This window comes from Fusarium oxysporum, chromosome 5 (genome assembly GCF_000149955.1).
Source record: "Fusarium oxysporum f. sp. lycopersici 4287 chromosome 5, whole genome shotgun sequence".
Taxonomy (NCBI): Eukaryota; Fungi; Ascomycota; class Sordariomycetes; order Hypocreales; family Nectriaceae; genus Fusarium; species Fusarium oxysporum.
In genome coordinates this window covers 3912527-3938471 of record NC_030990.1, presented here as the reverse complement: position 1 = coordinate 3938471, position 25945 = coordinate 3912527, and the positions used below count along the sequence as shown (strand labels likewise).

General features: G+C 47.8%; 12 protein-coding genes across 14 annotated transcripts; 5 read left to right on the top strand and 7 right to left on the bottom strand.

Annotated features, from left to right (window-relative positions):
- Positions 1-2788: 2788 nt before the first annotated feature.
- On the top strand, positions 2789-2899 carry FOXG_18290 (uncharacterized protein; the record flags this gene model as incomplete). Its single annotated transcript, XM_018398351.1, has 1 exon — positions 2789-2899. The coding sequence occupies one exon, from the start codon at positions 2789-2791 to the stop codon at positions 2897-2899; it is 111 nt and encodes a 36-aa protein (XP_018235828.1).
- A 336-nt stretch (positions 2900-3235) lies between these two features.
- FOXG_02328 (uncharacterized protein) lies at positions 3236-4152 on the bottom strand (the record flags this gene model as incomplete). Its single annotated transcript, XM_018379733.1, has 2 exons — positions 3236-3833; positions 3887-4152. The coding sequence occupies 2 exons, from the start codon at positions 4150-4152 to the stop codon at positions 3236-3238; spliced, it is 864 nt and encodes a 287-aa protein (XP_018235827.1).
- A 534-nt stretch (positions 4153-4686) lies between these two features.
- On the top strand, positions 4687-6377 carry FOXG_18289 (uncharacterized protein; the record flags this gene model as incomplete). The annotated part of the gene is made up of 7 exons (XM_018398350.1): positions 4687-4826; positions 4879-5265; positions 5315-5384; positions 5435-5841; positions 5886-6030; positions 6080-6223; positions 6270-6377. The coding sequence occupies 7 exons, from the start codon at positions 4687-4689 to the stop codon at positions 6375-6377; spliced, it is 1401 nt and encodes a 466-aa protein (XP_018235826.1).
- A 26-nt stretch (positions 6378-6403) lies between these two features.
- On the bottom strand, positions 6404-7775 carry FOXG_18288 (uncharacterized protein). Its single transcript, XM_018398349.1, has 2 exons — positions 7327-7775; positions 6404-7278 (listed from the first exon to the last, which is right to left on the bottom strand). The coding sequence occupies exons 1-2, from the start codon at positions 7708-7710 to the stop codon at positions 6568-6570; spliced, it is 1095 nt and encodes a 364-aa protein (XP_018235825.1). The 5' UTR covers positions 7711-7775; the 3' UTR covers positions 6404-6567.
- Positions 7776-7901: 126 nt separating this feature from the next.
- On the top strand, positions 7902-9249 carry FOXG_02325 (uncharacterized protein). The gene has a single exon (XM_018379732.1). The coding sequence runs from the start codon at positions 8146-8148 to the stop codon at positions 8971-8973; it is 828 nt and encodes a 275-aa protein (XP_018235824.1). The 5' UTR covers positions 7902-8145; the 3' UTR covers positions 8974-9249.
- Positions 9250-9544: 295 nt separating this feature from the next.
- Positions 9545-11453, top strand: FOXG_02324 (uncharacterized protein). Its single transcript, XM_018379731.1, has 2 exons — positions 9545-10002; positions 10050-11453. The coding sequence occupies exons 1-2, from the start codon at positions 9633-9635 to the stop codon at positions 11357-11359; spliced, it is 1680 nt and encodes a 559-aa protein (XP_018235823.1). The 5' UTR covers positions 9545-9632; the 3' UTR covers positions 11360-11453.
- Positions 11454-11764: 311 nt separating this feature from the next.
- On the bottom strand, positions 11765-13981 carry FOXG_02323 (uncharacterized protein; the record flags this gene model as incomplete). The annotated part of the gene is made up of 1 exon (XM_018379730.1): positions 11765-13981. One exon carries the CDS (start codon positions 13979-13981, stop codon positions 11765-11767), a length of 2217 nt encoding a protein of 738 aa, XP_018235822.1.
- Positions 13982-15019: 1038 nt separating this feature from the next.
- FOXG_02322 (uncharacterized protein) lies at positions 15020-16036 on the top strand (the record flags this gene model as incomplete). Its single annotated transcript, XM_018379729.1, has 1 exon — positions 15020-16036. The coding sequence occupies one exon, from the start codon at positions 15020-15022 to the stop codon at positions 16034-16036; it is 1017 nt and encodes a 338-aa protein (XP_018235821.1).
- A 91-nt stretch (positions 16037-16127) lies between these two features.
- FOXG_02321 (uncharacterized protein) lies at positions 16128-17044 on the bottom strand. The gene is made up of 2 exons (XM_018379728.1): positions 16894-17044; positions 16128-16842 (listed from the first exon to the last, which is right to left on the bottom strand). Exons 1-2 carry the CDS (start codon positions 16945-16947, stop codon positions 16411-16413), a joined length of 486 nt encoding a protein of 161 aa, XP_018235820.1. The 5' UTR covers positions 16948-17044; the 3' UTR covers positions 16128-16410.
- A 411-nt stretch (positions 17045-17455) lies between these two features.
- FOXG_02320 (uncharacterized protein) lies at positions 17456-21147 on the bottom strand. 3 transcript variants are annotated; one of them, XM_018379726.1, is made up of 3 exons: positions 20753-21147; positions 18382-20582; positions 17456-18132 (listed from the first exon to the last, which is right to left on the bottom strand). In XM_018379726.1, exons 2-3 carry the CDS (start codon positions 20440-20442, stop codon positions 17920-17922), a joined length of 2274 nt encoding a protein of 757 aa, XP_018235818.1. In that variant the 5' UTR covers positions 20443-20582; positions 20753-21147; the 3' UTR covers positions 17456-17919. The 3 variants fall into 3 exon arrangements, with proteins under 3 accessions (XP_018235818.1, XP_018235817.1, XP_018235819.1); XM_018379725.1 differs by having other exon boundaries at positions 17456-20582; XM_018379727.1 differs by lacking the exon at positions 20753-21147 and having other exon boundaries at positions 18382-20722.
- An 845-nt stretch (positions 21148-21992) lies between these two features.
- FOXG_18287 (uncharacterized protein) lies at positions 21993-22514 on the bottom strand. The gene has a single exon (XM_018398348.1). It carries the CDS (start codon positions 22434-22436, stop codon positions 22134-22136), a length of 303 nt encoding a protein of 100 aa, XP_018235816.1. The 5' UTR covers positions 22437-22514; the 3' UTR covers positions 21993-22133.
- Positions 22515-23987: 1473 nt separating this feature from the next.
- Positions 23988-25654, bottom strand: FOXG_02319 (uncharacterized protein). The gene has a single exon (XM_018379724.1). The coding sequence runs from the start codon at positions 25421-25423 to the stop codon at positions 24338-24340; it is 1086 nt and encodes a 361-aa protein (XP_018235815.1). The 5' UTR covers positions 25424-25654; the 3' UTR covers positions 23988-24337.
- Between the last annotated feature and the right edge of the window lie 291 nt (positions 25655-25945).

The window sequence follows — 25945 nt, the reverse complement described above, 5'->3', positions numbered from 1 at the left end:
AGAACATATGCCACGTTCCGACATATCGACTCAACCGATTGCAAGAGCAGACAAATTACGCTTTCAAACCTTTGTTTACTCTGCAAAAGATGGAGTAATATAGCACAGCGAGTGCTCTACCATACTTATGGCTTTCCTGAGAGAAGCGATAGAGGCGATATCAGATTTTGCAGGACCATTTGCGAAAAGCCAGAACTAGGTCGCTTTGTCGAGCGGATTTACCTGAAGTACATTCCTCAGCTGGATTGGGATCTCGACCAGCAGGATGATGCTTGGCTACTCAAGTCCTTAGACAAATTCTCGGACATTCTAAACCCCCCCCTGACGCCCTTCAACTTTGAGCATCGGAGCGTGGTCAGCGTTTGTTATACCAATCATCTTGCTTCAAGTACCAAGTATCGAAGATCTTCAAATGGATACTCAAAATCTCGACCATCTGATGCAGCAATTCAAGAAACCATCCAGCAGTCATCTGAATACTTTTCCTCGTAATGTCATCAAGGTTACCATGTTAGAAGGGCCCCACTATCAGGACGCTCATCCTCTGTCTGGTCCAGTCGATCTCTCAGATACAGCTGGTGGTGGATTGTTGTCAAATATTCAAGGGTTTTGAGATCCTGATAGTTGGAAACCCAACTCGCCAAACGATGAAGAGTCCTTTACAGCTCAACAATATACCTACTCTTCATCTGAAAGACGTGTGTTTGGGCCGGAAAGTACTGCAACTTTTGGTGTCTGCCACGGGGCCCCTTAAAGTTTCCAGCTACATGCGAAGACATACAGAAGAACCAAACCCAGCCACAGCTCAAGATATTTGTGAAATCTTTACCAAAAAGAAGGATAATTTGACAGAAGCGACAGTACTGACGCAATAAAAAGCACGCTATTTTACAGCGGCAAGAATCCTTGAAAATGTTACTCGGCTACGTATCGCAACAAAACCCATCTGTAAGAGAACAGAAAACGAGTTAATGCTACATGAACAGGCTTGGGTAGCTGTATTCCCCCCTGCACTCTCAACCACAACATTCGAAATTGAACGTGAAGACATGAAGGGGCTATCTACCTCAGTCGCTACATACATTCTATCCAATTGCCCCGAAAGCCCTGAGGATCAAGTACTGAAAACTATCCAGATAAATGTTCATCTAGGCCTTCCCCCGGAAGGGACACCAGACCCGCCGGTACCCTCGGAGGATCCTTCTTGTGAGAAATTAAGACAGAAATGCGCTCTGTTTCTTGAGAGGGGAGAGATAAACGTGAGCTTGGTCTATGACATCTGATACTGAGGTGGTTTACGGAGCCTTGGAGGGCTCTGTGGCACATATCGTGTAGGATTAGTATACCATGAAAGCTTTCAACAACAGCTCAGCCTCATAAAAGACAAATAAATTGCTCTCGAATCGCCTGATTGTCATTTGTCACGTGTGAGACTTAGAGAGGAGTCATTGATGTTATTACTTAGCAAGCGGACGGTAGCCTACCAACCTGTAAATGGAGTAGGTCTTTTTAATAAAGCTAGTATGCTACCAAGTTTATTTGAGAATGCTTACAAAAGATAGTCACAACCTAAACAAACCGCTGGCAATCGGTTGACTGCTAGTCCCTAGAGGAGGCACACTCCGACTGTGCTTCCTGACGACAATCAGCACATGCTGATAATGCGGCCACTATTACAGTGATACAAGAGAAGAGCCTTGAATGAGAAATAGTAGCTGGCTGTGAGAAATTGTTCGCACCTTCCAGTCATTCAGCTCATCTTTGGACTATAAAAGGCCCCGATTTCCTCCTGGGTACAACCTTGCTCGACTCAAGCTCTTAAAACTCACAAAACCACCCATTATCATATATCGCAAAACAATCATTCAAACAACATGAAGATACAGAACCTCCAACGGGAGATTATATTTCTCATCTGCGAGAGCATATGTCCTCATTGTCAAAAGCTTTATAGAGATTGGCCGGACGTAGGCTGTACAGGCGAGATAGCACCTCCTCCTGCGGCCAAAGAACGTCGCCAGACGGTCTTAAATCTCTCCTTCATCTGCAAGAGATGGGGATATATCGCACAGAAGGTACTGCATCACCATTTTGGCTACTTCTAAACTCATCCAAAAGCAGAGTTCTTATTCTGTAGGACTCTTTCTGAGAATCCGGAACTTGGAAAGTATGTGAAGGAGGCTATCATAAGATAAATCTCTACATACGACTTGGGTCTTGATGAAGAATGGCTCACGAAGTCGTTGAACAAGTTCTCAGGGGTTCTTGACTTTCCGGAAGCGTCCACAGTGCCAGATATGTACTCTTACCGGGAAACGATGGAGCATTCACCCAACTTGATACACAATTCAGCCAGGAAATCGATCCAACAAAAATGCGGAGAGTTTCTAAAGCATGGTGATGTATTCCTTCAGCCACTCTGGCGTGATGATGAGGATGAGGACGAATGAGTTATTGGTGGTTGTCTATAGGTTGCGAGGGGCGGGCACCAGCTTAGCACATACAAATGATGCTAATAATATAATAAATATTGTCAGCTATAAGATTTTGCGAGCATGCCCTGTTGTTGATTGACCTAATGTTGACTTGCAGTAGTAGATTGATGCCGATAGCCCCTATCGTACAGATATGCATCACCTCTCCCACAACCCGTCAGTGACCGCAACACTCTGCCAAACCACTAGGAAATGTGGATATTCTGGGGGTGGAAGTTTGCTGTATACTCATGTATTATGCATCGATGAAATTGGCTCGTCGACATAGTGTAATGAAAAGATGGGGTCTTCAAATGGAGCACGTTAATATAAAGAGCGCTGAAAGGCTGCAAGTCGAGGCATTGGTACATAATTCAAGTAGTATTGGGCTGCACATCTTCAAGCAGATCTACTGTAGAATCTAGATGGTTGAGTAATTGTCATCGATTGATGGTATATGTGCGACTACAACCGAAGGCGGACAAAAGTTGGTGCCAGGCTCCATCGGGAAATCCGTACAGCTGGGAAGACAGTTTTGCTGTCCATTCAAATCAGAGCTAGCGATACTTCGTGCTTCAGTTTTACCAAAATATATATATATTACGAGAGGTGAGATGCCATCTCCGTCGCTAGAGATCGATCTCGGTCTCGACAGAACTAATAGTTCACTGGTCCATATTGTTCAAAAGACATATCCTAAATTTGATGTCCATGGCATTTCCAAGCTCAAAAACATCAATATATCGGATCTACCAACACAGTTAACACTTAAGCCTTCCGAGGAAGTCCGAGAGAACCTCTCGAAACTTCTCTGGCTCATCAGTAGCAGGATTATGAGCTGACTTCTCAAAGACAACAAGCTCACTACCCTTGATATGCCTCCAGATCATCTCAGACTCTTCGATGGGGCAAATAATGTCAAGCCTTCCAACAACCACCAAGGTCGGAACGTTGATCTCAATCAACCTGGACCTCACATCAAAACGAGGCTGTGACCACGAAAACGCAGCGTTGTGAACCTCCCAACGAAGTTCGGTACTTGCACCTTCAAATGATTCAGGCGCCGGGTTACTCTCGGGGGTGTAGATGGTGACAATCTCGGCCATGCCTTGTTCTGCGTCTTCTTGGCCTCGTACGTTGCCGGTCCAGAGTCTTACTTGGCGCATGGGATCAGGATTAATGCGGTGTGATAGGAGGATATTTGCCAGTGCGCGGTGTGTTCCCTGGGGGCCACATGTCCAGGTGTTACGAAGGATCAAGGCCAGGAGACGGTTTGGGTAGTTGAGGGCGTAGTTCAGCGCAAGGAAGCCACCGTACGATCCTCCAGCAAGGATAAACTTTTCGTCTCCCGCCCAAGCTCTGTAAAGACTGTTAACCACGATTCTTGAGGTAAACGCCCAACGGTCACTTACCTGAGCTCTTCAAGATCCGAGACCCACTGCTCATCGGTGAAAGGGCCCTTGACCTCACTGCCTCCACTGCCTCGAAGATCATACACGAGAACACGGAACCTGTCTGCAAGAAACTTGAAGTCCTCTTTTATGCCGGTGTGTGACGAGAGTCCTGGAGCGCCATGAAGAGAGATTATCAAGGGTTTCGACTTGTTCTCAGCTCCGAGGAGGCAGACATTGAGTTTAACTCCGTCACTGAGCCGAACCTGGGTATAAATTCCCGACATTGTGGTGTTTGACATATGAATGAAAGGCTATGTGATGTTTTGCTGTCTTGTTTGAAGTAATGATTTCATATACGTACACTGTGAAAGGCTTTATATACTATATCTCGACGATTGATCTCTTTCGGTGTTATTCAGCCACTTATACCATTATGGGCTCAGCATCGCTGAGCGAGTTGGAGTGTCACATAATCTCCGACCGTCAACGTTAAATCGTGATATTTCCCGGCATTGAAAGTCAAGAATGACATATGCAGCTAATTTCCCCAGGCTAAAGCTCATTTTGGCGTTTGGACAAGCTTATTAAACTCCGATGAGCCGCAAAAACTCAGCCGGTCGTCGCTGAGCGAGGTGGCAGGATTTCCTAATCGGGCAATTTTCGTAAAGCGAACTACGATTTGCTTGGCGACATTGCGATTTGTCTAGAAATTCGTAGAAAACGCGACGGCTCTGTTTATTATATAGAGAGGAATGATTAAAAATATATAGGATGCCAGTATTGCTGTCTTTTGTCTGAGTTCCCTCTTGTACAAAAGAATGTCGACCGAATCAGACGCTGAAAAGCAACAACCAGGCTTCCCGATCCCTTGGGAACGAGACCCTAATAATCCTCAAAATTGGAGCCTGTGGAGGAAAGCATTGAACTTGGGAATTGTGTCTATCTTGGGTTTTATCACGTAAGTCCTCTCCAACATCAAAAATCCTTATCATCTCACGGTTTCATATTAGTCCTTTGGAATCATCCGTCATCGTCCCAGGCGTTCCTCTCCTGAAAGAAGACTTCCACGAAACTCGACCACCCGTGACATCTCTCGTCGTATCAATCTTTGTTCTAGGCTTCGCGTTCGGTCCTGTACTGCTGTCACCGCTTTCGGAACTTTACGGTCGTCGATTGCTTCTGAATATCTCTAATGTTGTCACCCTTGGCTTTTCGATCGGCAGTGCCCTTGCACCGAACATTGCAACGTTTATTGTCTTTCGGTTTATTGCTGGGAGCTTTGGTGCTGGCCCTATGAATATCGGAGGTGGAAGTATTGCTGATCAGATTGAACTGTCGAAAAGAGGTTTTGTGATGTCGATATTCTTCACTGGTTACTTCTTAGGTCCTGTCATTGGGTAAGTTTACTCTCCTTACCGAACATTGAGGTACTGACCCGTCCAATAGACCTGTAATAGGTGGCTTCGTTGCGAAGGACCTCGGATGGAGATGGGTGTTCTGGATCATGGCCATCTTTGTGAGTACGATTTTATGTCCCATAATCAGTGCTAATCTTTTTGCATTTAGAAAGGATTCATGACGATCGCGACATTTCTCTTCCTCACCGAATCCCACCACCCCACGATCCAGCGAAAACGAGCCAAGGGCACAGACGACCCGACTCCTAATAAAGAAGCACCGAAAGTCGGACAAGTACTGTTTCGAGCGCTAATGAGGCCGATGAGAATGTTGATCCGTAGTCCTATCGTCACTGGTCTCTCTCTATATCTCGCACTGATATATGGCTACCTATATCTTCTCTTTACCACGTTCTCAACGATCTTTCCTGAGCAGTACGGGTTTAAGATTGATGTTCTTGGGCTTGCTTTCCTTGGAGTAGGAGTAGGCTGTATCGTTGCATTGGTGGTTCTCTCCTGGCTGAGTGACTGGCTTCAAGACCATCTTACCAAGAAAGACGGAGAGTCTAAGCCTGAGTGAGTATGTCTTCAAAAACAACGAACGTCACTAAGTGTTTCAGATATCGATTGCTTCCCATCGTCCTTGGGATTCCGCTTCTCCCCATTGGGCTGTTCGTGTATGGCTGGACAGCAGAGTATAAGGTCCACTGGATAGTTCCTATAATCTTCACGGGATTCTCTGGTGCTGGTTTGATCTTCTCTTTTGTAAGCTGTAGTCTCACCGTGACCTATGCTTACGACTGACATATAGTAGCTTCCCACTCAGATATATATGATCGATGCCTTCACAACCTATGCGGCTAGCGCTCTGGCTGCTACAAGTGTCATACGTAGTATAGTCGGCGGATGCCTCCCTATTGCTGGCCTACCGCTGTATTCTGCTCTTGGTTATGGATGGGTGAGTTCGCCATGAATATACCTCATTTGATACTGACAACTATTAGGGAAACTCACTTCTTGGATTCATTGCCATCGTAGTATCGATCGCACCTCTTCTGTTCTGGCGCTATGGCGAGACTCTGCGCAAGAAGTACGATGTACAGTTTGATTAGTAATGTCTCTTGAGGCTTTCTGACATTTTGGTATCCAAGATGTCTTTTGATTAGTGTACTTATAGAATTGGTAGAACAAGGGGTCGTTGCCCGAAGGTTTTCCCCTGACTGAATTCGCTTGGTTTAGCCCAACTATTACCAAAGAATGACATGAATGCATATCAAGCCCCTGCCTGTCTTTTTCCAGGTGTTATGAATGTAGGAGCTTCGTGGCCCAATCATCCTTCTCTAGCAGAACTCTTACATGTTCAAGCGTCCTCCTAAGATTCTCCGACACCTCCACCAGCCACTTCACATTAAGCTTGCCCGTATCACTCAAATCCAATGTACCCGCTATGTACCTCTCTTGAAACCCTGTCGCGCTTTTATGATCAGCGTCCACGGAGATTCTGACATCTCTCGTCGCATGTCTAACCATCAACTGCTTTATCGCAATGTCATCCGGTTTTGAGGTCTGAAAGCTTCCAAGGGTAGTTTGTGTGAAGTAATTCCTGAGATATTCCCCTGGGTCTTCAGCAAGTTCGGAAAGAAGGTTGACTTGTCGCTGATGAAGCATCACGAGGTTGATATGACGAAGACAGCCTGTATCGCAATTCTGACATGCGAGGTATTGTGCAGATTTGTGGGAGACGCGCTGGAATAATGATAGTATCTCATCGAGTGGCGTCTGCCCGGGACATTGCGTTATAGCATCCACGCTGCCGCTCATGTCGTGTATATCGGCATAACATGCTTTGGGGCACTTTGCTTTTGGCTTGAGACAAAAGGATGGAGGTGGAGAGTCCAGAGCGTTCACAATCTCGGTCAGGGATGGAGAGTTTGCGGTGCCTGAAGTTCCTGAGATGGCTCCTGCATCTTGGTCTGTAAGGGTTTGCTCAAACCCTAATACGTTATTAAAAAGCTATCTCTATCAGTAACAGGTCTCGGCTAAATCTGGCAGGCTACTCACAGCTGGGTCTATGCTTTGAGGCTCGAATGAGGTTGATGACATATTTATACTGAATGCTCCCATGTCAACGTCTGGTGGTGTGATCTCTAATGACGGGAGTTCGTTCGATGCTGATAACACATTGTTTGTGCCTGCTCTTTTCTTCCCTCGACGCTGAGAAAGGCTGTAGACACATGTTGATGAAATATATGAAGTCGCACACCGACGGCAAGGAACGCCACCTGAGCATTTAACGCGAGACTTTCGACACCCGTCACAAGAAGTATTGTATTTTCTTGTTTGTGTTGAAGAGCTGGGACTCCTGCTCGCAGAGCTATTGATAGGGGTCGAGTGAGTGTTCCATCGGGTGGTGTACGTATCTGGTATTCCGTTGGAAGGGGTCATCGTAGAAGCAGAGAATTGAAAACCTTATTTGATGAGTAACATTATGTTATCGAGAAACGATATATTGTGTGGATGAAGTGTTGTTGGACGGATTTGTCATCATATATGACGATAGATCCTGGTCGAAACAATGGGTATTACATAACGTTACATGAGCTTGAAGCAAATGTAACATGTCAACCTTCAGGACTAAACTTCACCAGAATGCCCAAATAGCAATGGGAATAACTTCATGGCGTTAATGTGCTCGATAACGTTATTAGCGTGGCATGTGAGCAGACGAGCCTGGGCACTCTGACTGTAAGGTTATATCGGGTAAAAACAGTCCCCTCGGATTGGCTCAGCGAGAGTTGGCGGTTAAATCCAAAGCTGACATTCTCTCAACTTCAACTCGGCTCTTATAATACTTCTGCACCTCAAGCGAAAATCAAAGACATGCAAAATAGTAAGCAAGTCATGGCAAAATCTCTTAAAAACAAGAAACAAGTCTCTGCTCAATACCTCGAAGCCGACAAAAGATGGACGGAGGGTTTGATACTAGCTCAAAGCCCCTTCTGGGTCACCGCCGTGGCGTTTGTGATGTTGAGCGGCATAATTAACAGCTGGAACGACGTTGATTATATGCTCTTCTCTATCACCGCTGCCTTGCCCTCGATACTTCTTCCAGCACTCTTATCGAAGCCCGGTGGTCGTCCATGGTACCGCAGATACTGGGTGAAGCTCAACCTATGGGTATCAATCATAGTCTTCCTGGGAACATACTTCATCTCGCACTACTTCTTCGATCTTATGGGCATGCGATACATGTTCAACAACAGAATAAATTTCAGTTCTGCTGTTGCTGGTCGAACGGGCGGTGAAGTTCCTCTGTTCTTGTATCCGCTTACGCATGCATACTTTATGAGTTACTTCACTTGCTTGTTGGTTGCAGAGCGTAAGATTATTCGTCGATTACAACCTGGACGTATTGGACGAATCTTTGTGGTGCTGGCTCTCTCATACGTCGTTGCGTTCGGCGAAACATTCTTCATGGCAAGCCCTCTTCTCTCCGAAGTATTTCTCTATGACAAGAGAGATCGTATGATGAAAGTAGGAACTTTTGGATACATGATATTCTTTGTCACTGGCTTGCCTATGCTCGGACGCGTCGATAACCGTGGCGAAGATTGGCCTCTCAGCAGAGTAGTCACGGAAGCTCTGGCTGCATTCACGTGTATACTGCTGTTGTTTGAGCTTTGGGCAAAGATAATTGGGCCTCTTTGATGGTGTTTTCATTAGCTGAGATGTTGACAAACTGAAATCCGGGGCAATATGGGGATGCGGGGTGAGATCGGGGATGTGGAGGAGTCGGCTCGACCAACGGACAGGGATTTTATTGCCAACGGACTTCGGTTCGTTTTATACGAAAATCTGCAGTTGAGTTTATTCGCCGGAAATAAACTTCACAGCATAGATCTTGATCGTTTTAACTATAGATTGCTAACCGAGACTAAATCATTCTGTTCAAGTTATGATGGCATAAATGATGCCACACTCGGTCCACAACCTCAACTCTTGGTTCGAGACAGTTAGGAAGTGAGTTAAGGTCATCGAATACTAGCCGGAACAAGTCTAGTTTGTTGCAATTTGATGAGTGTGTTACAATCTATCTAATAGCCAAAGGACCAGGACCGCGCACGTCGATGAAGTGATGCTGTATTTAAACCCCACGCTAACACGGCTCAGGAACCGAAAAATATGTTTCCGAACCGATTCCCCGGAACGGGAGTGTGGGGGAACGACTCATCTAGACTCCCCCGATCAATGGACTTACATTAGTAAGAAACACTAGCCAAGCCCTTTAACCTCCCACTTCATAAAGAGCCTCAATGAGCCTCAATCTTGGCCTCTAAACCAGTCTCAGCACCGACCTCAACTTCACAATGGCTGAGAAGTCAGATTTCCCAGATCTCGCAACCATCGCTTCAGCAGACCACATCGAAGACGAGAAAAAGGCACACACAGCCCACGATGGCGGTCACATTGAAGGAAACGCTCTTCTTGTTAACAGACAGGGCGAGATTCGAAAGATTCCCGTGCCGTCGTCGGATCCTAATGATCCTTTAAATTTTAAACCGTGGGAGAAATACGGCTTGGTCTTTTGTTGCTGTTGGTTCTCGGTTATGGGACTCTCAGTTGCTTCGGGTCTGGGAGCTATCTTGAATGTCTTCTTTGAGATGTATATTCCCAAGGGCTTTAGTTCGGATCAGGTTGTGTTACTCATTACATTGCCGACCTTGTTTATTGGACTTGGTATGTTCTTGGAATATTTTCTGTTACTATGGCACTAACAAGGTCAGGAAACTACATCATTCTGCCTTTGTCGCTTGCTTACGGCCGTCGACCCATCTTCCTCATCTCCGTGGTCGTTCTTCTCGCCGCCAGCATCGCAGCAGCCACTCAAAACAGCTACTACGGCCATCTCGTCTCACGCATACTTCAGGGTATCGCAACAGGCGCATCCGAATCTCTTCTTCCTCTCATGCTCACAGAAGTGACATTCCTCCACGAACGAGCCTTCATCTTCGGCCTCTACTGGATGGTTCAAAACGCTATTTCATCCTCTCTCAACCTGGCATCGTCATACATCAACGCTGACCTCGGCTGGAGGTGGTACTACTGGGTATTCACCATCACTGTTGGAGTCGGTTTGATCATTGCTTTCTTACTTGGCTTTGAGACACAGTTTACTCGTCCTGCTGCCTCGCTTGATGGCCAGCTTGTCATCACTGATGAGTTTGGAGTCACAAAGGTCATCCCTGATTCTGAGGCTCAGGCCTATCTGGAGGAGATGTCCCGATCGGGATTGACGCCGCCTAATGCCGGAAACCCTGCTCAGGATATTGAGCGCAAGGCATACGTTGAGCGTCTCCGCCCTTGGTCCAAACCATCTTCTCAGCCGTTGCGTGTCATTCTGCTGAGCTGGAAGTACATGCTCGCGTCGTTCTCATCACCCGGTATCTTATACGCGGTCCTCACATCCTCAATCGCTCTTGGCTGTGGTGTTGGTATGTCCTTAACATACAATCAAGTTCTCATGCAGTATTATCACTGGGAAGCTAAGGACATCGGTTTGATCAACGTTGGCGGAGTCGTTGGAGCTGTTCTGGGCATGCTCTACTGCACATTCCTGGCCAATCCCTTCGTTCTCTGGATGGCTCGTCGAAACCGCGGTATTCACCAACCTGAGCATCACCTCATCACCATGGCTCCTCCAGCTGTTGTCGGCGTGGGCATGCTTCTCCTCTATGGCTTCACAGCTGGCGGTGGTGCAACCTGGTGGGGACCGTATCTCGGCTGGACCATCTTCCAGTACTCATTCACAGCTGTCATCATCATCTCGACAACATTTGCTTCTGAGGCTGCTCCCAAGCATCCTGGTCCTGCGCTCGTCACTGTCGTCGGCACCAAGAACATCATCTCTTTTGGTGTTACCTATGGATTGACTCCTATGATTGAGGAGCACGGGTATAAATGGGCCTTTGGTGTCTTGGCTGGATTGTTTGGTGGTATCTTCTTGCTGGGCATTCCTGTCTGTATCTGGAACCCGAAATGGCGTGCATATGTTGCTGAGAGGGAGGCTCGAAAGGGTACTACCACCACTGACTAAGGACTTGATATGTGTGGAGACTTGAGCTTGTACAATCCAATGTGGACTATAGCTCTATGAAAAACTAATGAGCCTAAATTGCCATGCTATGAACAGCCCGTTTTGTGCTCTTGTGTGACCAAAAACTGTCTGCACGACCATAAAATCTCACGATAATGGCACAAAGGGCCTGCACGAAGGCGACTCCTGTTGTTTAAGCCTTGGAGACTTTTCATCACCGACTGACGTGCAATCTCTCTGTCACCATCTTTTCGATGAATCGTCACTAGTACACATCTTTCGTCCGCTTGGGGGCCTTGGACTCACTCCTTTGTTCACTCTTGTTGACATTTTAATCTCATCCATCTCCATGCGTTACTGCGTGTCCTCTTTACTACCAAGAATTTCATTACTCAGAAACCATCTTCACCAAAGATCTAACGTCAACTTCTTCCCCAGACACCTTGAAACGCACGGCATCATACTCTTCCCCTCCGCCTTTTCAGGCTGCGTTAAGACTACATCTCTATGATCCACTAGACCATCAAGAACCCTCACTTCACAGGTTCCACACACTCCAGTACTGCAGGTCGACAGCACTCCAGCGCCCGCTTCGTTGATTACCTCCAGAACCGATTTGTCTTCCGGTACTCGCAGAACCTTGTTGCTTCGGGCCAATACTACATTGAATGAAGTATTTGGTTTCGTGTTTCCATTATTATGTGCAGCGAAGCGTTCGAGCCTTAAAACTCCCGGTGGTGCGTCTGCCAGGGCTTCTTCGACACCTGTGAGGAGGCCTTCTGGACCGCAACAGTATACACGCAGATCGCTGGCATCTTCTTGTTTTAGGAAGGATTTCAGGTCAAATCTTTTACCGCCTTGGTCTTGGCTGACCCAGAGCTTGAAGTGATCACCATGCTCTTCTGTCAACTCGTTCACAAATGCAAGGTTGTTCTTCGATCGGCCGAGATACAAAATGGTGTAGTCAACGTCAGCTTGCTTCGCAGCCTCAGCCATCGGAATGATTGGAGTAATTCCAATACCACCCGCAACGAAGATGGTCTTGCGGGATCCAAACTCGAGACTGAAGTGGTTGCGTGGTCCCCGAATTAACATCTGACTCCCTTTGATAGCATTCTGGTGGATCCAATTCGAAGCCCCAGTGTCATTCTCTCGAAGTACGGCTATTTTTATGTGCTGGTCGTCAGAGGGTTTTGAACTGATGGAATATTGACGATAGCCAATAGTACCAGCTTGGACGTCGACGTGCGACCCAGGAGACCATTTTGGTACCTTCCCACCATCTTTGGGACGTAGAGTCAGGGTAACTATCCTCTCTGTAACATTTTCGACATTTTCAACGACCATCTCCAAATCTTCCGTCTTGGCAGAGGACCGAAGCGCGGAGTTGACGGTGGCTTGGCCAACATTGACGCGCATCTCATCCAAAGACGGTACATCCCATGCAATCTCAACTCTTTCTGGCCCACGACCAGAATGAACCCTGCAGTACTGAATTTCTTCATATGGTGTCTCGAGCCTCATGTTTGGTAGTCTCTCTTTCAGCACGGCAAGCTCGGTCCGTAAAAGAAGCCGTGCAAAAGGTGCACCAAGGCAGGCATGAATACCGCGTCCAAACCCAAGGTGCTGGTGCTTATGTTGTCTTTTGAAGTCAAGTTTATCCGGGTTGCCAAATTTTGTGCTGTCTCGACTTCCAGAGTTATATGCAACAAAGAGTTTCTGGCCAGGCTGGACAATATGATCTCCGATCTTTGATTCTTCCTTAACGAGGCGTTCCATTCCTGTGATGGCTGACTCGTAGCGAAGAAGTTCTTCAATCGCAGTACTTCTAGCCTCTTCATCTTCTGTGGCGGCGTTCCATAGGTCGTGGTGTAGTAGATGCGATATCCCCATTGAGAGAAGGTTGGTGGTTGTTTCGTGTCCAGCTAAGAGAAGTCCTGGAATCATGCTCAGATGCTCATAGTCTGTCATCTCCACGACTCCAGCATCTCGCTCATTCCAGATGTGACTGATCAGATCATCTCTTCGGTCTGTTTTGCGCTCTGCGATGACTTCGGCGACATATTCGTGGAGATCCAATACATCCTGAACTCGTTGCTCGATACTCAACTCCTCATTTGTTTGTGTAATCCCACCGAACAGCGCGAGACATCTTCCAATCCATTGCCATCGCGATGGCTCAAGGCCAGCAACAATAACTATAGTCCGCAAAGGTAGCGTGAGTGCAAAGTTGCTCTTGATATCGACACAACCCTTTTCCACAAACCCATCTATCAGACCATGGGCTGTGGCTCGCAACAATGGCTCAAAACGCTCTAGTCTTCTAGGCACAAAGAATGAAGCTACGCTCTTTCTCAGCCTATCATGGTCAGGATTGTCATACGCGAGCAAAGTCCCCCTTTCTGGGACCTTATTTGCGAAGATTTGCTTGACTTGTGGAGGGAAATCAGGAACAGTGGGCCTTGAACTGAAAGCAGCGGGGTTGTCTAAAACTGAGACTATGTCGTCGTATCGAGAGATCACATAGCCTCCGAGTTTCTCGCTGTATTCTATACTTGGTGTTTCTCGGGCTGTGGCGAGGTCGTCGAAAAGGTTTCTCGGGTTGCTGAAAGGACAGGTCATCGTGAGAATTGGACCTGCGGATTCACCATTTCGTTAATTAATCTACCTTGCGGTGGCTTTCTATCAAATTGTCTTATATGATTGACAGCGCCGGTATCATACTGTCTTGTCATCCGGAACAGTTCGGCCGGAGCTGTTCAACGGAGGAGAGACGTGGGGCCGATCCGAGAGCGTCGACCGAACCGAAGCCAACCGAACAGTGAGATATCAAGACCGGACATTTTGTAAATCTATCTCGTATCTTTATATTTGGATATAATGAAAGTCGTTCTGCAGGTTTTGAAGCACTATCTGCTGTTCTGACAACCTCCACTGAAGAGCTACCAAATTATCTCCGCAGAACCACATTCTGTGAAGGTCTCGGCCAAGTTGTACTTTCTTTGACAAACGGGACTCACAATATTTTATTAAGAATTTTGTTTCCACGTAATACTCATGTGATTATTGAGTATCCTCGAGAATTGGTGAGGGACCAAACCTCCCAAGCCAATCTCGTTTGTTTCGTCTCATTTGCGATAGAGCGTCAGTGACTGAACTCACCATGATCAACAACGTTTCTAAAGGTGTTGGAAGTTCATCCTTTCCGGCAGATGTCTCCTTTTCCATAAACTCATGTCTCACTATCAATGCATCGAAGCTGTGATTGGCTAACGTAACAATGTCAAAGGGTCTCTGAGGCACAGAGATCTTCTGCAAGCCAATGCCGCACAGAAACATCGCTATCTCCATTATTACCGATAGTCTACCTAGAGCTGAATCTTGTTGCATGAGTACCTGCATCTGTCAAATGTATGTGGTCTTGGCGGTGTCTACGGATTTTGGGCAACTTATATCCGATGTCGTACATTCATCCATCCTGCGCTAACCTCGTCTCGTATTCACTCATGTAAACCTAAATACACCATCGTCATAAGCTCATTCAGCAACAGTTTTAGTATTCACAGTCCAATTTTGAAGATTTAATATAAAAGAAGTGGATTTCTGTGGTTTATAGTCATCAATGGAGTTACCATCAAACAATTATCTCTCAAACCCATCATGGCTACAAACAACGCTGCATATCTCGTCGCTGAAAAGGCACCTCTCGAGGTGAAACCAGCACCATTCCCAGAGCCCAAAGATGACGAGGTCATCATCGAGAACCACGCAGTAGCTCTCAATCCTGTTGACTCAGCTCAGCAGAGACTTGGACCCTCCATCTTCCCATGGCTCAAATTCCCAGCTATTCTCGGCTGTGATGTCGCGGGACGTATCACAGCTGTTGGCTCTGGTATTACCAAGTACAAGGTCGGCGACCGTGTGACTGGATACAACATGGGTACTTTTCAGGAATATGTTCCTGTCAAAGAGTACCTCTGTGCCAAACTCCCAGATAGCATTGGTTTTGCTGAAGCAGCTGTGCTTCCGCTTTGCTTGAGTGTTGCTGTCAAGACTTTGTTCCATCCTGGCTACCTTGCGCTTGACCTCCCTACTACAGAGACTAAAGCCAATGGGAAAGTCATTCTCATCTGGGGTGGATCTACCAGTGTCGGCTGTAACATCATCCAACTTGCAAAAGCAGCTGGTTTCGAGGTCATAACTACCGCCTCACCCAAGAACTTTGACTATCTCAAGAAACTTGGGGCCAGCCAGACCCTCGACTACAACTCTCCAACCATCAAAGAAGATCTCCTCACCGCAGTCAAAGGAAAGGTCGTGGCCGGAGCCATAGCCAACGGCGGCTTGAACATCTCAGTCTATCCTTCAATCGTTGAAACTTGTGCAGCTGTAGCCCTGAGCTCACCAGACAATTGCAAGCTTGTCCCTCTTACAATGGTACCGCGATTCCCAGTCCCTGATGGTGTCGAGACCAAGTTTGTCGTTCCTCTGGCGACTGATAAAGACCTTGCTTCGTGGATCTTTAATGATTACATCTCGGAGGCGTTGGCAAGTGGAAGTTTTGTGCCGGCACCTGAGGCAGAGGTTGTTGGTCATGGACTCGGGAGTCTTCAGTCTGCTCTGAACACTCTTGATGCTGGTGTATCGGCAAAGAAGATTGTTGTTACTATGAAGTGAGAGGCTAGGAGAAATGGCAACCTCTAAGTGAAGACCGGGCAGGGGCCTAAGGGGGGAAGAAAACTTACGCCCACTGTTCTAAACGAAGCAAGGATCTAGGTAAGTCTGACATAAATTAAACAGTCCTTGAGGCTGGTTTATTTTATCACGGCAGCTGTACATCAGAAGTTTTCTTCCTCTCCGGGGGAGCCTATTGAACTCCCCTTGTTTAACATGAGCTTGCCTTTTCATAGTGTTTTCCGAGAGTCTCGATCGTAGTTTGTAGCAAAGTACACAATAGTGTGATGCTTCATTCTTAATGCCTTACTTGAGCTGGTTTCCTCATGTGACCTTCAACATCTTGACCTACACCCCTGCTCAATCCCTCAATCCCATCACTTCTCACTAGCCAAAGCCTTAACAACAGCCTCAAGCGCACCCCGATCCGCGCCCCTAATCCTATCAACCCTCCCATCCTTCGTAAACGCAACAGCCCTGCTCTTCACCCCCTCAACCTGCACACCCTTCGCAACGCCATTCTCAAAGAAAACAAAGGTCGGCATAGCACTAATTCCATACTTTGCCGCAACATCCTTCACATGATCAGTGTTGACCTTGGCAAAAGCAAGTTGTCCCTCTGAGGCGTGGGCGTCTGCTAGGTTTGAGAATACAGGCGCGATGGCGCGGCAGGGTGGACACCAGTCTGCGTAGAAATCTACTACGACGTGCGTGTTTGATGCGAGGACTGATTCGAGCTCCGAGGGGGCGGAGATCTTGTAGACTTTGCCGGATGTCTCGGGGATGGGTGAACGATCCGCGAATACAGCCTGAAGGTGAGTGAGTTTTGGGGGTTGGAATGACTTAGTAGGATTACTTACCTGAGCAATCATGAAGAGAGCCAAAAGGCCGAAGACGATGTAAATTGTCTCCATTTTGTTTCAAGACTTTGATTCTTACGTTATGAAGGATCTCAATGAGACTCAGCGTGATGTTATGTTGCTCACTAAGGTACCTATGAACAGGCATGACAAAGGTCGCATCACATGACTTACTTGGCACGCCATCGGCCACCGTCCTACAAGTAGCATCCCCATCATCTCCTCCAAATTGCACATAGCATAAATGGATTTGAAATATTGCTTTTCTATAAAGAGCTAGAATATCAACAATTATTATTTGTTGCTTGTGACGAGATCGAGAGATACTATATTGTTTTTGTCTGGGGCATCAAGCGGTGTTAATTACGTGGCATTCCAGAGACTGAAAGAAGAGAGTAGTACAACGATTTCCACACAACGGTAAATAATATCAATATACAATGAATCTTGAATTGAAACGACCTTATCCATATATAGTAATGGTACTTACTCTAAACAGTACTTCTATCAATTCTGTTGCAATTAAAATTGGATATTATATAGAGAGAGATTACCCTATAGACACAGCATTTGGTACTTGTTGACATGCAACTTGAGAATTGAGAAATTAAAATCCTTTTATTATGGTCATGTCTTTCATCGTAAAGTCTATCCTTGATCCAATTTTTCAAAGATGCCAAAGGGGTATGATGAACAGAATCAGAATGCTCGCAACAAAACATGAACGCCTGGGCTGATCTCAAGCCGACGCACGCGCAGAGTTGGCCAGCCCAGTCAGTCAAACCCAGATCCGCATTGCCCCGTACTCCTGTCTTGCTATGCAATTCACTGACATTCCAACAACCATGTCGCCACAAATGCTGCACTCCATCGTTTTCACCCAGGTAACCGCTGGTTTTCCCGGCTCGCCATAAATCCTTGCACTGTCCACCACTTTCTACACCTCTATCCTTCTTCCTTCTGTATTGGTACCGTCTAACCCAAAAGTTATGTACCGAAGCGAGTATATACTCCGCAAAGGTCTTATTAGGCCCAGCCCAGCATCTCGAGGGTTCCTCGAGCGTCCGAAGCTGCCATGCCGCTGACAGCAAGCTGCTGGGCAAGAGGGCTCTTTCGAAGACGCTGAAGCCCGGTAGATACCTTCCAGCTCTCCGACTCGTCGATAACGAACAGGTATCGTTTTCCCTCTCGGTTCGTGGCCCGTAATAGGTGAAGGCCTTTGGATTTCCACTCTCCAGTCTGGCCAGTCGAAGACGTAATGTTAGTATCTCGAAATGTACGATTGCATAAACCAAGACGACAACAAGTTTTGCATGCGCGCAGCATCTCGGTCAGGTAAACGTCGGCTTCTTCACCTACGAGAGGTTGAGTTGCTCCACGATCGCGTGCTCGAGACGAGGCCATTTTGTAAAGCAAAGGGTTCGGTTTGGTACCAGGGGCGGGGGAAGAAGCAGCAGGCGATTTCAAGCAATGCGGGGGGCACCATACCTCTACTTGTTTCAGCGTCCAAGTTTTGACGTCCCATTCCCGCTGTGGTACATTTCGGACGTCATCATCGATAAAAAGGCCTTCGGTTGTCACACGGAGGATGAGTCCGTCGGTTACAGTTCCCACACCCGAGATAAGTTGGCTAGCGGGCGTCTTGGAGAATTGGTTCATGAAAAGGTAAACACCTGAAATGACAATCTTGTCAGGATCCTTGGTTGAATAGGGACCAGCACGTGTCGAAGGAGGCGGCGTTGTTCGACCAGTAGTCTGCGATGCAGCCCACGACGATTCAGAACCAAGTGAAGACACAGAGCCCCTACGCTTCGGTTGCTGCTTGGGCTTGTCGTAGGGTCGATACGAGTTCTCCGTGCTGACGCCAGAAACGTTGGACTTGGCGGCAGAGGGAGCAGGGCCAGGCTTTCGTTGAGAAGAAGCGGCGCTTGGAGGAGGCTTGGAAGCAGAAGAGGTTGTAGACTTGGGTGCAGCTGGTGGGCGTCCGTTAGGCCACATGCTGATCTTTTCGCCAACACCTGAGTAGGCATAACTCATGCGTTGTCGATCTGCAGTTTCCCTTGCAGCTCTTTCTCTTTCTGCCTGTTCCTTTTCAGCCTTTTCTTTCTCGGCCTTTTCCCTCTCGATCCTCTCCTTCTCAGCCTTCTCCTTCTCTAATCTCTCTTGCTCTCGCTGTTTCTCAAGCTCCTTTTGCTTCTTCTCTTCTTCTCGTCGCTTAGCTTCCTCAGCTTCCTTCCTCCTCAAAGCCTCTCGTTCAGCGGCAAACTTCTTTCGTCTTGCTTCGCGCTCTTCAGCTTCCTTTTTCTTCTTCTCCTCAAGCTCGCGAGCCTCCTTTTCTCGCTGTGCTTCTCGCTCACGGGCTTCCTTGGCTTCCTTCTCCAGGCGTTCCCGTTCTTTTCGCTCTTCCTCGAGCTTGATGGCAAGTTCTTTGGCTCGCTGCTCAGCTTCGAGGCGCTCCTTCTTATCACGGGCCTCTTGCTCCTTGCGCTGCCTCTCCTTCTCTCTTTCTTGTCGTTCCTTGGCATCCTTCGCCCTCAGCTCAGCAAGTCTCTTTGCAGCCTCCTCACGTCGTTTTTGCTCGGCTTCCCTGATTTTACGCTCCTCTTCCTTCTTCCTCATTTCCTCGCGGGCCTTTTCCCATGAACCCTTTTGCTTTTCACGCTCAGACTTTTCAGCTTTGGGCGCAGGAGCCGGCTCGGGCTCGGGCTCTGGCTCTGGTTTAGGTTCTGGTTTGGCCTTGGGCTTTGGTGGAGGAGGGGGAGTCTCAGCGCGAGGCTTTGGCGGTGGTGACGGCTCTCTTGGAGGATCTCTTGGAGGGTCTTTTGGCTTGGATTTGGACTTCTTTGATTTCGGTTTCGGGGGTGGCGTTTCAGGAGGCGTCTGTGGTTGGGGAGGTCGAGCCTGGGGAGGTGGTCGAGGAGGTGGCTCGGGTTCATCTCGCGAAGTTGGTTGAGGCTCCGGCTGTGGAGGAGGAGGAGGAGGAGGAGGAGGAGGACGTTCTGAATGCGGCGAGCTATGCCAAGATGTCTTGGGACCATCATGAGGCGGTGGCCTTGGGGGTGTATCATGATGAGGAGGTGGTGGAGGAGGAGTGCCATGAGGGGGAGGAGGAGGAGGCGCTCCGGCATTTGCTGAACGGAAGCCCGAACTCCATCCGCCTTGGCTATCACGGCCAGAATTTCCTGGACCGCTGAAACCACCACCACTACCTGGAAACCCCTTGTCCTGATTTTGGAAACGACCAAGTGCCCATGCACCGAAGCCAACACCCACAACCAGCATTGCCATTGCCATGTTTCCTAATCCATGGAAGCCTTCCCACCACGTACGAAAAGCAGGCGCCAAAGTCTGGCCAAGGACCACGAGGATCAGAGCTGAAGCGAATCCAGCTGCGAAACTATTCACATTTGGTTGCATGGATGGTAGGTACAAGAATCCGCCTCCAGAGGAGTGCTCGGGAATAACAAAAATGTCATATTTTCCCGGAGGCAAGCCAGAACCCTTTGGCACTCCGCCATGAGGCGGAGGCGGCGGAGGGGGACCGCTCATTCTCGACTGTCAGCTCGAGTAGGTTGTGTTTTAATATTGGCTCCTCGGACTATGGAGTTTTTGGAGTCGCAAACGCTGACGAAATCGATTGTTTAGGGGAGTGTCGAGGAAGCCATTAAGGCTATTTAGTGTGATTGGAACTACGAGCAGGTCAGCTAATGCCATCCACATGTTTTGGCATAATGAACAGCAACCTCGCAAAGCCACTGAAGTTGAGAAGTGAGGATTGAGTCGACAAAAACTTCCGTTCCCGAGTGGCTGGGGCTAGGTTACGGCAAAAGGAAACGAGGTTGGACAAGACAGGACTCACGCAAGACAAAATGGGGAGTACAGGGGATTGGATCTACTCGAGGATCCCGAGCACAAAAAGAGACGCTGCAAAAAGTATCGGACAAAGAGCAACGAAACAGAAGCGACCGCTTGTGATACAAAATGACAATGCCCTACTTGCTCCAACTTTGTGCAGATGCTGAAGGTTTGAACGGCGAGTCGGTCAGGTCAGGGACGCACAAGCGAGAGGAGGAAAGAAAAACTAGGATGTTAAGAGTTACGAGGAAAGGAGAAAAATGGCTCGGCGGTCGTTGGTGGAGATGAAGATGGAGAGCGGAGGCGGAGGCAGAGAAGACAAGGTCGAGGCAGCGAACAAGAAGGAGAGCAAGGAAGCACCATGAAGAGCCACCCCCCCAATTGTTTACTTCCACTTTGAGGAAAGTTCGCTGTGGCCCCGGGCGGGACGGGTGGAGGGCCTGGAGGTACGCGAGTACATCGCAGGTACTTTCAGCGCCTTCTGCAGTTAGTCCAGGGCCACGGGACGCTTGAATGCTAGCCCAGTCGCGCTAAACTTCACCCCGCCAGCGGTGCACGCCTTCATCAGCCCCACTTCCTGGACATCGTCACTCACTCGTGGTTTTTGACTGGTGGATAGTATCAGAAACGAGAAAGATGTCTCAACCTATCAGTTGTGAGAGACTAGGAACCAGGATCCAATGCCGCGGTTTTCAACGACTCGAAAGGCGGCTTTTGTGTACACGCAATTTGGCGAGGCCACTCGTTCGTGGTACGATGTTTGAACTGGGCTGAGTGGACAGTTGAATGAGATGAGTTTGATGTGTCAGTTCAACTCCATTTTGATGGGCAAAACGGCCAGGTTCTGTCTTTGTTTGATCTTGAGGGATCTCATGATATCTCGCTTCTTCCCCAGGGTGAAAGGATCTCAATATCCGATTTACATATATCGAAGGTCGATAGCCGAGAGGTATTCCTTACAGGAATTGAGAGGTATACCTGCGATCCATGAACTTTGGATATGCTTTTTCAATGGTCATTTCCGTTACTTCCACTGGTCCAACGGTCGAGCGGCCTTTTAGCCCCCAGCGTTCGTCGTCTTCATTTCCCCTCAGAACATGACACCATTCAAAGCTGGGTCTCCCCTGCTTGTCAACTTCTCAACATCTTCTATTCTCAAGGTTATTCCTTCGCACAGGTCCTTGTGCAGCTCGTATGGCTTGCATTCACGAGAAGCATTGACTGGACCCTGTGGATCAAAGGCACGAACAGAACAGAGCTCGAACGTGGAACAAGCGAGAGCCCAGGATCAAGAAAGAGGGGAAGTTGAAGATATCTGGCTCCTTCGTAACTCCGTGGCCAATTCACGCTGCAGCAAATGGGACTGCCCCCGCCTGTCGATCTCATCAGCAGCAGTATCGTGATAAGCATCCAAGCTCTACGATTTGAAACGATTGGGCTGCAATTGATATCGCTCTCTTGTCCTGCAGCAGTGCAGCTTTCTTCCCACAGCATGTACGCGTGTTTTGCCTCAGTGTTTTGACCAAAAAACCACTGCAGGATCTCGTATGCATTCCCCGCCCCAAAGCAGATATCTGTCGTCGAGCAACATCCGTGATATCTCCCGCATCGGCAACAAGACACTTGATCCCAGTTCCACAGCTCGTGGGTAAAAAGTCCAAGCTTCGATACCGCCTGTCAACCCACATGTGCAAAGTTTGCACGTCGTCACCGACAAAACGCAGCAAAGAGACTTCAAGCTAGCAATGTCGGCATTTTCACCGCTCTGAATGCTGAGGTAACTGATATCCGCATCCGTGGTCTAGGCCTCACGATACCCTTGTTGCGGCTTAGATGCGATGCCGCGGCCTCCTCTTGTTTTCTTTTTTTTCTTCTTTTTTTTTTTTCTTTTTTTGCCGACTGCCTGCCCACAGCTACATACATTAGAGATTGTACAACGGGGTACGGATACTACGGCACCAATGCCACGGATGCGGTGCTTGTTCTCGTGAAAGTAGAAAAGTCAACAACTATACTTCCACTTCCCCGATTCCCGTGGTAGTAAAAAAAAGTCTAGAGTTTCGTCCCTGAAGCCGGCAAACTCTCTTGGAGGAGACCAATTGCCGACGTCATGCCGCTTGGATGCAACCCAGAGGGTTTGCTTCTTCAAAGCCTAAATTAGTTGTTACGAAGGGTCTCAGTGCTTACCAGTGCATTATTTCTTTCCATGATTTGTGAAAGAGACACAATTCATCGTGAAATGTCCGCAGCTTCCGCAGTGCCAAGCAAAAGAGGAGTGGATGTCCGTTCATCGCCTCACCGCTGAGGCCCTCTATCCACCACCACCCACCTCTTTTTGTTTTCTCTCTACGGAGAATCTTCAAACATAATTTCCCAGCCACTTCTGAATGCAAGTAATCAATTTTACGAGAACATGCATTATTCACTGCGTGGCTCCAATCATGACTTGTAATTCGTTCAATTCGAGTCCTTTTGTGCAACCAATTGGTGACTGACTCGAAAGCGTCCAGTTGACCACGTTTATTTCGCCGTTGCCTGGCAACCAGAGATCAGCAAAATACAACACTGTTGAACCCAGGAAAAAGAAAAGAAAAACGCGCTAAGTTCTTGACGACGTCGGCTAGTGACGTAGCTACGCCACTAACAATTTGAGCCTAAAGGATGGGCGGGACGGTCTGAGTCTCAGTTATTCCACTGTGTGTCTGAGCCTGATGCCAGATCTCAGATTGAACCAATTCATGCTGAAGCAACAAAAAAAAAAAAAAAAAAAAAAGAGAGCAGATAACAATACGTTATTTGTTTACTTATTTCTCTCATGTGATGCTAATTTGGTAGAGCTGCAGACAACACTCAAATCGCTCGAAGGTTGTCACCTTGTTCGTTTTGGTGGACTGAAGTGACAGACTTAAGTCACCTCAATGTACCTCTGTGGTACCATCTGCAACCCAACCCAGGCCCATCCTCATGCAACGTGGAACGGTCCGGCGCGCCAGGTAGAGCTTGACTTGTCCATTCTGATAATCCGTCGAGTAGCATCATCTGTTTACGAAGCAGGTTTTGTGTTTTTTGTTTCTATTGTGACGGTGATACTGCGATGTGATGTAGTTGACTACTACCAGAAACCACGAGGCGTGATGAGAAACAATGGCTTTGAGATTGAGCCAAATCCGCGCTTCAAGGATGAGACACACGGCTGTCTGTGGAGAAAGGGTCCTAGTGACATTAACTCAACATAATCTGCTTGAGACAAGGAACAAGGTTTCACTTCAAATGCTGCGTAAACTTCCATGTGCTCTCAACGGTGATGCATTCAGCAGCGTTCATTGCCTGTCAATCTATTATTACTTTACTTTACAAACACCAGTTCAGTGTATAAAGCACCCAACAAACAATTCAATTAAATCCAAAGCCACACAAGACGCCTTGCATGCCCATATCAAACGCTTCCCCATCGATTCTGTACCAGGAATGTCGCAATGTCTGCAACCCATGATAGCCCATTAGATAATACCCTTAGAATCCAAAGCCACCAAACGGCGACTTGTACTACAAATAGAACCAGCTTTACCAGTAGCAAGAGAGGTAGCTGTCACATCTTCTTGATCCGGTTGTTCGCGACCTTCAGTTTAGCCCCTGTGCGATCGGTGTCCTGGTCCAGTTCATCTAGTAGACGAATCTGATCTTCGACCTCTTCATGGATTCGCTCGCCCATCTCTCTTTGTCGTCGAATGACTGCAGTAAGCTGTTCAACAGCAAGATCTTGGTTTTGCATCTCCTCCTTTTGCAGCTGCAGTACTCCTTCGTTACCCAATTCCCGTGTCTTATCAGTCTCTGGTAAAGGAGCACCTAGAACACGACCAGCAGGACGACCTCCCTTCAGTAGTCCAGCTTTGTCGGTTGCTGAGGCCTGGCCTTGACTTAAGCCGCCTCTTCCTGAAGCTGATGTGGAATTGGGCATACTGTTGGAGAGCTTATCTAAGCCCTCGCGTTCCATGCGGGCTTGGGAAACCAGATCCCGGCGACGCCGCAGCTCACCCTCGCCCAGTCGTTTTGACTCTTGTATCTTTCGTAGTCCATCCGCAAGTGTTGCGATCAACGTTCCACTTCGGACGAGAACCCTTTTGGCCGCTGCGCCCGCTTCCGCGGCGGCCGTTGAATTGCCATTATCAACAGCAGCATCTCGCCGCGACAGGCATTGTCTAGCCTCGTGAAGATTCTGCTTCAAGTCTCGATGAATATCCAGCCATGTTCCCGGATCAGCAGCACCAGCGACCGCATTCTTAATCATGCCGCCCGCTGATATCGCCGAGTTGGTTGTGCTCGAGCTTGGTAGGTTCAGGAAGGCTCTCCAAGCTGATGTATCACGCCATCGTCGATCGGGCGATTCCGCAATCGCTCGTAGATATTTCTCGAGTCCTACCTGGCGGTCTCGGGTCAATTCGACTGAGTTGACAGTCGACTTCAGCCAGTGTTTCGCTGGTAGAGGTTCTGGTGGCGGAGCGCCAACTTGTTGCGTCAGAGCCTGGTGGAGAGCATCGAAGTCTGAGTACCGCTTTTGAACGACAAAGGATCGCAGAGGGAGTCGAAGTGTGATATTGTAGAGTGTGTAAGGTTTCTTGGAGCCTTCGTTGGAAACGCTCGTTGAAGGAATGGCGATTTCTGGCGGCGGTGCCATATTGATTGAAGCTTGGTTGTAGTGATGATAATCGGTACTGTAGAATGGTTCTCGATTCAGATGAAAAGTATGAAAGAAAATGATATTGATGTTCGCCTGTTACGTGGTTGAACGGCGAATGTTGATTGTGTAAATTAAGACATGAAAGACGATAAATGCGTCATGGTCATGGCGTCTATCAAAAGAAGCTGCCTGACGTATTCGTACAGCTTATTATGCATGTCCAGGCTGTGTTTTAGTGCTGGTGGCTGACCGTCGGTGAAGGTCACGGTGCTCGGCAATTGGCGGCACTAAACTACAATTGGCTGCGCATGCGACCTGTTGGCAGAGTGATCCACATTTGAAGTAAAGGCCTTTGAGCCTCACAATGCAATGTGAACAAAGTCATGTGAGAACTCATGATGACCTATCATGGTGATAGCATTGATGAAGAAGATTTAGCTCTGATCTTATTACACGTGGTCTTTTGTCCAAAGAGTTGTGTATGCTCCAAACTTGGCAGAGTGTCACTTTACAACTGTG

Excerpts from the sequence above, each read along its gene's own strand:
- FOXG_18288 (XM_018398349.1), bottom strand. The coding sequence starts at position 7,710 with ATGACCCCTTCCAACGGAATACCAGATACGTACACCACCCGATGGAAC. Across the intron at positions 7,279-7,326 it reads CTCAAAGCATAGACCCAGCT|CTTTTTAATAACGTATTAGG; the intron begins GTGAGTAGCCTG and ends TGATAGAGATAG.
- FOXG_02325 (XM_018379732.1), top strand. The coding sequence starts at position 8,146 with ATGCAAAATAGTAAGCAAGTCATGGCAAAATCTCTTAAAAACAAGAAA.
- FOXG_02324 (XM_018379731.1), top strand. The coding sequence starts at position 9,633 with ATGGCTGAGAAGTCAGATTTCCCAGATCTCGCAACCATCGCTTCAGCA. Across the intron at positions 10,003-10,049 it reads GACCTTGTTTATTGGACTTG|GAAACTACATCATTCTGCCT; the intron begins GTATGTTCTTGG and ends TAACAAGGTCAG.
- FOXG_02321 (XM_018379728.1), bottom strand. The coding sequence starts at position 16,947 with ATGGAGACAATTTACATCGTCTTCGGCCTTTTGGCTCTCTTCATGATT. Across the intron at positions 16,843-16,893 it reads CTCTCTTCATGATTGCTCAG|GCTGTATTCGCGGATCGTTC; the intron begins GTAAGTAATCCT and ends ACTCACCTTCAG.
- FOXG_02320 (XM_018379725.1), bottom strand. The coding sequence starts at position 20,442 with ATGAGCGGTCCCCCTCCGCCGCCTCCGCCTCATGGCGGAGTGCCAAAG.
- FOXG_18287 (XM_018398348.1), bottom strand. The coding sequence starts at position 22,436 with ATGTGGGTTGACAGGCGGTATCGAAGCTTGGACTTTTTACCCACGAGC.
- FOXG_02319 (XM_018379724.1), bottom strand. The coding sequence starts at position 25,423 with ATGGCACCGCCGCCAGAAATCGCCATTCCTTCAACGAGCGTTTCCAAC.